General features: G+C 40.1%; 1 protein-coding gene across 1 annotated transcript in view; it reads left to right on the top strand.

The window, feature by feature from the left end:
* Positions 1 to 12,554, top strand: part of LOC126251767 (Down syndrome cell adhesion molecule-like protein Dscam2) — a gene marked incomplete at its 5' end in the record, with an annotated part of 377,821 nt that overhangs the window by 304,634 nt on the left and 60,633 nt on the right. The window contains 2 exons of the mRNA XM_049952392.1: positions 2,669 to 2,819; positions 9,178 to 9,354. Of these exons, the coding sequence (XP_049808349.1) occupies positions 2,669 to 2,819; positions 9,178 to 9,354 (328 nt within the window). The remainder of the gene's footprint in view (positions 1 to 2,668; positions 2,820 to 9,177; positions 9,355 to 12,554) is intronic.

Genomic DNA, 12,554 nt, shown 5'->3' with positions numbered 1-12,554 from the left:
AAGCCACACTGAAGCAGTCCTCAACAAGAGTCTACCAACAATTAATCCAACGCGCTCCTGAGCGCCTTGTGGCAGTCAAACATCTAATTCAAACTGATCTCAAGTTTGAAGAAATGTCCAGGCAAAGATTTCACCCACAAATATTAGAGATATGTGGCTTGATGTCATCATCGAAATCCACCCAATCCTTACTAAGAAATGTAAAACAAACTGACGCCTCAGCTTAATGCGAAGTATGTACAGTTGAAGCGAACTTGGGACACACATATCTAGAGAAGAAAATGATAAGTATTTAGATCTGGGTAAGAAAAAAGCTCTCTATTATCAAGAAAACCACCGTAAATAAGATAAATGTTCACCTGGTTTTGTGACCAGATTGAAAATTTTTCGCTGACGCTAAACACCATGTACTTTCTTGGTATGTTTGACACTTGGCATTTTTCCCGCCATCTCAGGGACACTGATGTAAGGAATTTACCAAGTATTTGTCATTTCAACATCGGAGCTTTCAATCTAATCTGGGAATCAGATTTGGACAGTCAGTGTAAAATTATATGTGTGTAAATCACGAGACAGGTTAAGAAAGGAAAATGAGCATGGAGAGTATGCATTAGTCAGTTACATAATCAACTGATGAAATAGCACATTCGAGAAAATCTGTTTTATTTACAAAGACACAGACTGAAAATGGAGACTGATTTGAGACTACATACGCAAATACATCAGAGAGAAATCACTGCCTGGTGTAAATTTGTGTTTATTTATTTTAATTTTAATTTTATTATTATTATTATTATTGTATTTATTTTAAGTGTAAGGGAAGGAAATGATATGTTTTGCATATGGATTAATAGACATAAAAATTTGTAAAAGCTTATAGTTCTTATATCAGGTCAGTGAAAGCTTTAACTAAAAAAGCAAGAAGGCTAAATCATCTGTGCAGATTTTTAAAAAAAATACAGGTAACGTGAATATCTACGATACGATCACGGTGCCTCGTCACAGTGAATATGAGGACTTGAGAACACGACAAGAACCACCACCTCTGCCAAACAAAGGGATGTGGACCAGATCCAGATCCGGGAAGCCATAGTCCATTCCAAAATGGCAAGTCACCGTTTTGCGAGGGGGGGGGGGGGGGGGAGCCATTCCGTACGTTGTACGTGGTTGGTCGTTCTGTATTAGCTATAATCGCAGGGTGGTGATGTTTGGGTCGCATGTTCAATTTCCACCTCCAGTGATTATATTTTGATTTTTGGAAGGCCCTAGTGCTTACTTAACGAGTCCTGGAACTTACCACAACGTTCTACGTCTGTATAAATTTGAGCACCCTCTGATGATGCAGGCAGTTGAGCTCTGCCTTTATGGTTAACAAATGTATTTTGAGTGTGAAGTGTCTGTTGTTGACAACTCTACTCTTGCAGCTGCTATTTGTTTCCTGATTCTGCCTTACAATTTATCACTTTTTTTTTAAATTAATTCAAGAAGTAAGACTATAAACTCTGAAACGAAGGTGAAAATAACGAAAGACCTTTGTTTGAAAATATGGAAGTTTTGCCTGCTCTGCAAAGGGGTGAGTAACACACCGTGTCGTCGTCTGTAGTCGGCAGAACAGTGATTCATGGTTCCACTTTCCTCAAAATTAATCAGCATAAGATGTTAACCCATTAAGTGCGGCTAAGGAACGATGTATATGCAAACAATACAAAATAAAGTCATTTTAATAACAATATAATTATTGTAGATTACATAGTTCTATTTGTTGTAAGGTGTGTAGTCTAGTAGAATTTTTTAAAAAGATTCATGTTCGCCATGGCTGTACATCTATTCCAGTACTCAGTATTGCAGTTTCGAACTTTCGGTCGTTTTCAGGTAGCTACAGGTGCTGAAATCAAAACATTAACCAATGTTAATAAAGGGAACAAAAATGATACGAATATCTACGGCTCGTGTTACTATTTGTCATATATCATAACGATATGTGACGGATGTGATGCTATCCGTCGCATAACGATACTATATATAACAAAGGTTCACATGAACCATAGATACTTATATTGTTTCTATTGTTTTTATTAACGTTGACTACTGCTATATTTTTAGCAGCTGTAACCGCTTAAAAACGATGAAAAGGTCAAAATTTCAGTACAGATGTTGTAAAGAATATTCATGGTGAATTTGAAATTGGACAATCAATATAAAATAAAAATTTATGGCTGAAGACAGAATATAATTAATTTATAATATCCCTAACATGAAAGTCATGGACAGCCCACGACTTAATGAGTATTAATAACGGATATGAAGTATTTCAAAAAGCAATAATTTATACTGCGGACCGCTAAAGATGTCAAAATGTTGCTAAATGTATTAGAAAAGAAAAGAAAGCCAGTTTCAAAAGACAAGTAAAACTGTTCCTATTTTGATGCATAATATTTTTTTGTAATGAAATTGTTTAATGCTATAATTCCACTAGTGAAATAATCTATCACTTGAGGAAACGCAAATCGTTCTTTTCACTGGTATCTGTTACTTCTTTCTGTTCTATACTCCATTCTAGCGTGTACATCTGTAAGTCACAGATACACCTATATGTGATCGATCGGCTTATTCCACACACTTCTTACTGTATACCTAAGCTTTTTCTTGTATTTTTCCATTTTTTCAGACGAGTAGTTTCCGAGTCGGTCCCACATCAAGCTCACTTGAAATTCGAGGACTAAAGGAACTGGAACCATATGAGTCGTGGGTCACAGCCTCTACTATTGTAGGAGAGGGAGAGAGAACCAAGTCAATCACACAAGCACCCAATTCAAGAGGTAAGGCTGGAACTACAACACTACTAGCGAGAGGTGATTTTCAACTATTAATCGATCCAACGTTTCCAGTGTAAAAGATAGCAGAGGAATTTCGAACTTTAAAGCTGGTTTGCAGGACAGTCATTGTCACAATATATGTAGAGAACTGCTCTAGTCACGTTATGAGGTCCACAGCTTGAACCAAAAAAAAATGGGATAATCTGAGATCAGTTCTTATTTTACATGCTGAGAATCACACATAGGCACATTACTAAAAAATATGCTGACAGGCAGGAAGATTAAGGTCTATCTCCATGGAAAGAGCAGCAAAAGCATGGTCATAAACAATGGCCTGCCGCAGGGGTCAGCCCTGGCGCCGACCCTTTTTAATTTATACATATCTGATATGCCGAGCACCAGGTCGCGTAAATTTGCGTATACGGATGATCTGGCCATCGCATACCAAAGCAAAAATTTCGAAGATCTCGAAAAAACATTGAATGCGGACCTTGAAGCGCTGAACACCTACTACCTTAAGTGGCATTTGCATCCCAACCCCAATAAAACGACCAGCACCATAATGCACCTTAATAACAGAGCTTCAAGCAGGAAACTACAGTTTTCCCTGAATGACCGGCATATCAGACATGAAGATATGCCCAAATATCTGGGAGTAAAATTAGACCGCACACTAATGTTTAGCTCCCATCTGGAAGACACCAAACAGAAATTAAAATCTCGAAATGCCATTATGTCTAAACTGGCCGGAACATCATGGGGGTGTGGAGCTAATACACTAAGGACGACAGCATTAGCCCTCGTGTACAGCGTGGCTGAATATTGTTCACCAGTCTGGGCGAAAAGTGCGCATGTAAATAAAGTAGACACCCAATTGAAAGAGACGATGAGAATTGTGTTAGGCACACTTAGGGCTACCCCATGTGACTGGCTCCCAGTCCTTGCCAACATAGAAACCCCTGATATAAGGCGCTCCATGGCGACCTCAAGAATATATAGGAAGATCGTACACAATCCAGAACTCCCTATACACCAAGATTCATCACCCATCGACAGCCTAAAATCTAGGTCCCCCTTTTGGAAGATTGGCAGGGAATTACAGGACTTCGACCCAAAGCTAGCCTGGGGGGGAATCGTGGCGCAAAGGGACACACAAGAACCAAAAGCTTATCGATGACCCCAGCAAGAAGATAAATGGTTTTGATCTCCCTCGGAAGCCCTGGGTTGCCTTAGATCGCCTTAGAACAAGCGTGGGAAGATGCAAACATCTAATGAATAAGTGGAGACTTGCGGAGAGTCCCGTGTGTGAATGTGGTGAAATCCAGACAATGGACCACCTACTGGTGTGTGAAGTGGTAGGATATAGTGGTGAACTGAAGGACATACATTACCTGCCTGACCTAGCCATAGATTGGCTCAAAACTATAAGTAGCATTGTGTAGTGTTGTAATTTCCTGGTGGATTGTGATGACACTGTAATATTTGCCTTGTATATGCCGAACGAATAAATAAAATGAACACATAGGCACACAAATACATACTCTGTACATAAATTAAAAAAAGGAAATAAAGATACATAGAATGTTTTAGATAACTGATGTAGAGTACAATGTAACTTCTCTGTTGTGTGACACAGGACAATACATGGAAAGAAGAGTGAGAAGGAACGCAATGACACATAGGCAGTCAGTAACATTAACATGTAACACACTCTTCCCAGAAGATCGGGGTTCCTGGTTTCGACCTGAGGTAGAACGAATTACTAAGGATGCCCTTACAGCATGGAGAGTTCCCACGTCAACTTGACAGGATAGATATCAGAGATTCTCCAAATAGTTCGCAAGATTCAGGATCAAAAGACGCTTTGAATCACATGTTCTTTTGCTGTGGGCGTTATCAGTAGCAGCAAGTAACTTTATGTGATAGACTAAGCAAACTGAATCATCCAAACTCCACTAACATCACCACTGACCTAGCATCATGAGATGTAACAACCTCCAGCAGCATCATGAGCATGTCTGTACCATACAGTGGACTGTTACTGGGTGATAGTGCCTTATTTATCTATTCCTCTGTCTGTATCTACAAAAATTTAATTTCGTAATGATATGTACCACTTATGTTGCACGAGGCTCAGTGCACAATATAACCAGCAAATGCGAATATATAGGGTGATTCACCTATCCCTAGCGATGGCTTTTATGCAACCTGCAACACCTTCAAAAACCACATGCGAGAATTTCGTATTTTCTCGCTAGCCTTTTTCATACTTAACATTGTTTTCAGTGTCAAACCGATAGTACCTTCTCTATACGGCGCGCAGCACGTCGTATCCCTCACAATCATGTTCTCGCAACTCTCTGACTGCGACTGTATGCACAGAGGCTTTGATTGTTACTGTGTTCAGTTGATTATAAGGCGTTTGACGACAAAGTTTGAAAAGATGATATTTATGTAGATATCATATATTTCCACAACTTCTGTCTACAGCTTCCTATCGATGTCAGTAAATTTACTAAAGCTGAGAATTGCAGTACGACAACTTTTTAATTCATCTCATCCTAGTTACACTCGGGTCTTGTCAGTAGAAATCGATAGATATCGTGTCTTTTCTCGTTGCTACCTGCACTTAACGATATAAGCATATAACTGTGTGTGGCAGTTTGGTATGATATATACGCCAACTGCGATACTAATAATGTATACAATAAATTAAAACTAGAAACTGGTGAAAATATTGAAGAAATTGGATTCTCTGCTCATATATTACACCAAATAAATAAGAAACTGCGTCTGAATGATTAAATGACTCAAAAACTATTTAATAATTTTACTGCATACGCTGACAGGCCAGAAAAGCTAAAATATTTCTGTCAATTTGTTGCTGTAGAATATAATACTCTGTTTCCATGTTCTAAAACGAGAAGGATGTTATGGTACCAGTTATTGAACGTACTATAAAGTTATCTGATGCTTTAAAATCTTTTTTTATCAGGAGAAAAAGCACCCAAAATTCTACTTGATTTTTACAGAAATCCTCTCACTGAAGTCTACCTTTGGTTTCTTGATAGGCAAATGTATCAATTAAAAATTGATACATTATTAGTACCACTATTGGTGGATGTATCATATCCCACTGCCAGAATGATAAGGTGTGAAAACAGGCAGTGGAATATTTGAAAACAGAAAATACTAATTTAAATAGCACATTTTTAGTTTTCCAAAACACCACAGTAGAAACTGTGAAATTCAATCTCCATATTGGAAGAACAAAACACCTTCCAAGAAATGTGAATCGTAGTTTATAAATTCGAAACAGAATTTCACGAGCAATATAGAGATTCATATCACATGTGTAAGTACCGTTTTTCCATACCAGTCCACAACACTAACGTAGAAAGAACATTTTATTTGATGGAAATACAGTGGATAGATGAGATATCGATAATGTTGCAAGCATTCCTCTATGATTGGGATATTACTCCATTTTGGTTGTTCCAGAATTCATGATTATTTATTAAATTTTAAGGCCTATTAAAAATGCACAGTACAAATAAAATGACAAATGCAGACTGTAAAGGAAAGGAACGGAAGCTCAGGTTTATTTCTGCGATATTGTAGTTAGGTTGTGAATTAACTGAGATTATTTTTTGCTCATTGTTTTTGTTCTTAAACATATATAACTTACAAAGTCACAAATATAATTCTCATATATGTTTATACATACATAGGTATTGATTTTGTTAGCATTTTTCGCCTTTATTCTTAATAAACATATTTTATGTTACTGTCTGAGATACGTTTTTTTTTCTTTTTTTTTCATTGTGTTCTGGTTTGACAACCGAAAAATCGGACTGTTACGGTTGAATGACCAAGAGATGTGGCATTTCTAGCCAGATAGCATGTTTGCTGTGGTCCCCATTCACCCGACGTTTGAAATGCTACAGTTCCATAGCGGAGTGGCAGCAGGAACTCCACTGTTGAACGTGAGCTGTGCAGGCGACAGTTGTCTGAACCATGCACACTGTTGCCCCATAAATCATATTGGCGACAGGCGTTTGTTCATTTGTTTGTACTTGAACAGTGTGATCCTGTGGCACAGTGGTAACAACATATATTTACTGTTGCAAACCAATAGGAAGGTCTTTTCTCGTAGGCAGAAGATAAGAGCATGAGTGGAGGGGACTCGCGTACTTCTCCGGGTCAATTTAAAATCCTCTTTTGTTCCTTTTTGGCAGAGAATTTTTGCGCCCTTGGTGGGGGCCTGTCTCGCCATGGGTACGGTCCTGTAAGTTAGGCCCAGAGTTGTAAAACTATCTTTGGCTGCCATAGACCATAAGTAAGCACAAATTACAGTACTTTTCTTTAGCAGCTTTCGTTAAGTGTCATAACCGCAATAGCTGTAAGATGGTTGTGTTGCATACCTATCAGGCGTTTCCTCATAATGACTGCTTTCCTTCCGTATGCGATCTGTGTCTTACTAGATTCCCCTAAAAACCAGAAGTGGTCAACTGTCTAGTAACTGAGAATATCCTCCTGTCTGTTAAATGAGAATAAAACAATATTTATAGCGAAACTGAAATTGTCAATGTTTAATTCAGGTTGATTTGTGACGTGAAGCAGACGGATGTTGTAGTAAAAATAAATGAAACAATACAGATTTATCATATAGCACTAGAAAAATTCATTTCGTAACTACAAAGGTAAAAAAGCGCAAAACAAAAATATATCAGATGTCGCTTCAGTAGAATCAAATTTCCACGCTGCAGCGGAGTGTGCGCTGCTATGAAACTTTCTGGAAGATTAAAACTGTGTGCCGGACCGGAACTCGAACCCAGGACCTTTGCCTTTCGTGGGCAAGTGCTCTACGACCTCCTGCGAGAGATTCTGTGAAGTTTCGAAGGTAGGAGATGTGGTACCAGGCGGAAGTAAAGCTGTGAGGTCGTAAGTCGTGCTTGGGTGCCTCGGATGGTAGAGCACTTGTCCGCGAAAGGGAAAGGTCTTGAGCTTGAGTGTCAGTACAGGGCACAGTTTTAATCTGTCAGGAAGTTTCGTCGCTTCAATACTTCCTCGAACTTACATATAGTCTTTCTGTTATTCAGAAACAACTTTCAATAATAACAGGAAACTCTTGCCTTTGATCATGTTGAAGAACCTTTTATTGAGTGCAAAATATCAACTATAATTATATATTTTTTTATGTTCGTGCCTGTAAACTGGACTTGCACCAAAAGTAATTGCTTCTGTTACATGAAAGTGCAGAAGATACGCGATCAACTAATTTTCATTATTTATAAAACGCAATTTATGTTCTGTAAGGATATGCAATACACAATGGAATAACACTGAATGTTGTGCAGTTCTAATTATGTGCAAAACTACCAACCAAAGAAACCAAAAAACAAATAGAAGTTGTCGGCTGCCATTTTCTCTCCTACACTTTCATTTACATTTCTTTCCCCGCCAGGTCTACCAATACTGCCGGTAATCCCACCACTTACTAATCATTCATATGGTGTACCAAAATAACCGAACCATAGTTTTGGTAGAGCGCAACTCTAGTTAGGCGCAAAGTGTGTAAAGAATTAGGCTGTCTCAGCCATATATTATATAATTGTTTATAAGTAAATTAGGTCGCCTGGCCCAGCAGGCGAAGCCGGTGACTTTCCTAACAGATGAAATTACAGATATCAGTGGCTTGGCAACATATTTGTCTATTGAAATTCATGATGTTTTGACTACGTGCCAACGTGTCTATGCTGTACTTGTTGGATCTGACGATGGTTACAAAGCTGCAGCAGGTCATGAATTTTGACAAACTAACACGTGACCAAGACACTGATTCCTGTAATTTAATATTTATAATATCTATTGCATCAGTTAATTTCACAAAGTAAAACGAAACATTTTATAAATATTGTTTCCTAAAGTAATGAGCCTGTTAAGTAATTTAGTGATGCCTGGAGAACATGAAAGCCAAATGTACCCTGGAACCAAGGTTTTCCTCACCGATGAGCCTTCCGCAGAGAGAAGAACTTTCTTTCGACGCATTCCAGTTGCTACAGAGGAAAGCCGTAAATGAAAGTCGTAAATGAGAAACTCAGAATAAAGTAGAATTATTTCCAGCTTTTAAGCGTATATCAGGGGCTACAGTGGGAAGTCGTAAATGACAAACTCTGGATAACGTAGAGTTATTTCCAACTTTTTAGCGTATTTCAGGGGCTAGTCGTAACGGAGGAAACCGAGTATAACGTAGAGTTATTTCCAGCTTTTCTGCTCAAAGTTTGCCATTCTCTTTGAAAAATGAAAGACATAAAAAATACAGATCTTTTTAAACTGTTGTTTATGTTTTCATTTTCAGCTCCGGCGCGCATTGCGTCCTTTTCTCAAGTTCTACGCGAAGCCCTGGATACCAGTGTGACGCTTGAGTGTACGGCAGTGGGAAATCCCACCCCAAACGTGTCGTGGCAACACAGGAAGGAGAACCTCAAAGCCGACCCCAGATTCAGCATCTCACAGAGCTCTCTTCTTATCACCAGTAAGTCATCTAATTGCGAGTGTTGCTCCATGACACTTTTGTTATTTTGTTTGTTCGCTCTTCCACTTTTTGTTCTAGTACATCCCTTCAAGAGGCTCTTGTGTGCCACTCTACACGGTGAGAAAGAAACTGAAGTTACCGACGTAAACACTGACGTGACAAAAGTCATGAGATACATCCTAATATCGTGTCGAACCTCCTTTTGCCCATCGCAGTACAGCAAATCGACGTCACGTGGACTCAATAAGTCGTTAGAAATCTGTAGAAGTACTGAACCATGGTCCCTCTGTAGCCCTGCATAATTGTGAAAATGTTGCCGGTGCAGGATTTTGTGCACGAACTGACCTTCCGATTGTGTCCCATAAATCTTCGATGGAGTTCATATCGGGAAATCTAGGTGGCCAAGCCATTCGCTCGAATTGTAAGAATATTCTTCAAACCAATCGCGAACAATTGTGGTCCGCTGACATGACGTCGTTGTTTGCAAGTATGAAGTCCATGAGTGGTTGAAAATGTTCTCCAGGTAGCCGAACGTAATCATCTCTAGTCAATGATCCGTTCAGTTGGACCAGAGGACCCAGTACATTCCGTGCAAAGACAGCCCACGCTCTTGCGGAGGCACCACCAGCTTGCACAGTGCGTTGTTGACAACTTAGGTCGCAGATTTCGTGGGGTCCGCGCCATACTCGAAGCCTACCATCAGCTCTAACCAACTGAGGCGCTGCAGGCGATGTCGTGCTGTTACCAAAGGCACTCGTGTCGGTCGTCTCCTGCCACAGCCCATTAACGAGAAATTTTGCCCCACTTTACTCACGGATATGTTCGTCGTACGTCCCACAGTGATTTCTACGACTGTTTCACGCAGTGTTGCTTGTCTGTTAGCACTCACAACCCTACGTACGAGGTGCGGCTAGAAAAAAACCGGACTGGTGCTGGAAAAAACATTTATTTACAATTATTTACAATTTCATGTTATCTCCTTCAATGTACTCTCCTCCTCGGTCTCTACACCGCTCCATACGAATTTTCCACTGTTCGTAGCAATGCTGCAGATCATTTTTGGTAAGTCCATACATTACTTCCGTCGCTTTTTCTTTTACTGCTTCAACAGTCTCAAATCTAGTTCCTTTCAAAGCTGACTTGACTTTAGGGAAAAGAAAAAAGTCACAGGGGGCCAAATCAGCTGAGTAGGGTGGATGATCTAAGATGGGAATGTTGTGTTTTGCCAAAAACGTCTTCACTGACAACGCACTGTGAGCTGGGGCATTCTCTTGGTGAAGGATCCATGACTTTTTTCTCCACAAATCGTTCCGTTTTCTCCGTACTCGCTCACGTAGGGTAGCCGGGACGCTAATGTAGTAATGCTGATTCACTGTTTGTCCCTCTGGTACCCAATCAATGTGCACAATCCCTTTGATGCCAAAAAAACAATCATCATTGCCTTGAATTTCGATTTTGACATTCGTCCTTTTTTTGTTGTGGAGAACCAGGAGTTTTCCAATGCATCGATTGGCGTTTAGTTTCGGGATCGTAAGTAAAAAACCACGATTCATCGCAAATAATAACATTTTGTAAGAAGGTGGGATCACTTTCAATGTTTTCCAGGATGTCAGAACAAATCATTCTTCGGCGTTCCTTCTGTTCAATTGTGAGACACTTTGGAACCATTTTTGAACACACTTTGTTCATGTTGAAACTTTCATGAAGAATCTGCCTAACACTTTCCTTGTCAACTCCTGTTAACTCAGACACTGCTCTGATTGTTAAACGGCGATCTTGTCGAACAAGTTTACCCATTTTTTCAATGTTTGCATCAGTTTTTGCTGACAATGGTCTGCCAGTGCGAGTGTCATCACTGGTGTCTTCGCGGCCATCTTTAAATCGTTTAAACCACTCAAACACTTGTGTTCGCTATAAACAATCATCGCCGTACACTTGTAACATTACAAACGTTTCACTTGCAGATTTTCCTAGTTTGAAACAAAATTTCATGTTAACACGCTGTTCTCTCTATACACTCAACATTTTCCGACGCACAGACAAAACGTCAACTACTTAAAACAGACGCCACGGGCAGACTGAGTGCAGGAGGCAGATGAAACTCGAGCAGTAGGCGGAGCGAGAGTCACGTGACAGGCCACGCGACTTTCAGCCTTATTGCATTCGTTTTATTGTTTCACCAGTACTAGTCCGGTTTTTTTCTAGCCACACCTCGTATACACCGCTGATATCGGTCGTTAAGTAGAGTTCAAAAATTGTTCAAATGGCTCTGAGCACTATGGGACTTAACTTCTGAGGTCATCAGTCGCCTAGAGCTCACAACTACTTAAACCTAACTAACCTAAGGACGTCACACACATCCATGCTCGAGGCAGGATTCGAACCTGCGAACGTAGCGGTCCTGCGACTGTAGCGCCTAGAACCGCTCGGCCACCCCGGCCGGCGTTAAGTGGAGTCCGTCGGCCACTGCGTTGTCCGTGGTGAGAAGTAATGCCTGAAATTTGATATTCTCGGCACAGTCTTTCCACTGTGGGACGCAAAATAATGAAATTCCAAACGATTTCCGAAATTGTATGTCCCATGCGTCTAGCTCCAACTTCCGTTCTGCGTTCAAAGTCTGTTATCTGCCGTCGTGCAGTCATAATCAGGTCGGAAACGTTTTCACATGAATCACCTGAGCCCAAATGACAGCTCCGCGAATGCAGTAACTATGGAATACCACCATATGGTAGGTGAAATCTTCATCGAACGGTCGCCATATATCACTCTTGGGACGTAAACGTGACCAGAAATTTGAAACAGTGTGAAACGATTCATCCGACCAAACGACTTTCCTCCATTGCTCCGTAGTCCAGAATTTCGTATCACAGGCATTTGCATCACTTTTGATTTACTTTTGAATTCTAGGCTTACTTACAGTTTCCTGCTTATGGAGCTCCGTTGGCGTTGTTTTGGTACTCAAAATATTCGCGAGTGCGCCATCCAGTTCTGCAGTGATGTTACCAGTTCCCGTCCTCTTATATTTCGTCACAATCCTCTTTAATGACCGTCCGTCATGATTACTTAACACACACTTCCATCCACGTTGTGACTTAGCGAATGATGCTTTTCCGCTTGCCCCGTATGCTGTATAAAACTTCGATAATATGCTCATGGAACATCAAATACTTCGGCTACCTTAGTTACAGAGGCACTCACAG

This window comes from Schistocerca nitens, chromosome 1, assembly GCF_023898315.1.
Source record: "Schistocerca nitens isolate TAMUIC-IGC-003100 chromosome 1, iqSchNite1.1, whole genome shotgun sequence".
Classification (NCBI taxonomy): Eukaryota; Metazoa; Arthropoda; class Insecta; order Orthoptera; family Acrididae; genus Schistocerca; species Schistocerca nitens.
Note: the sequence above shows the minus strand (reverse complement) of the source record. Positions and strands in the feature narration are given on the sequence as shown.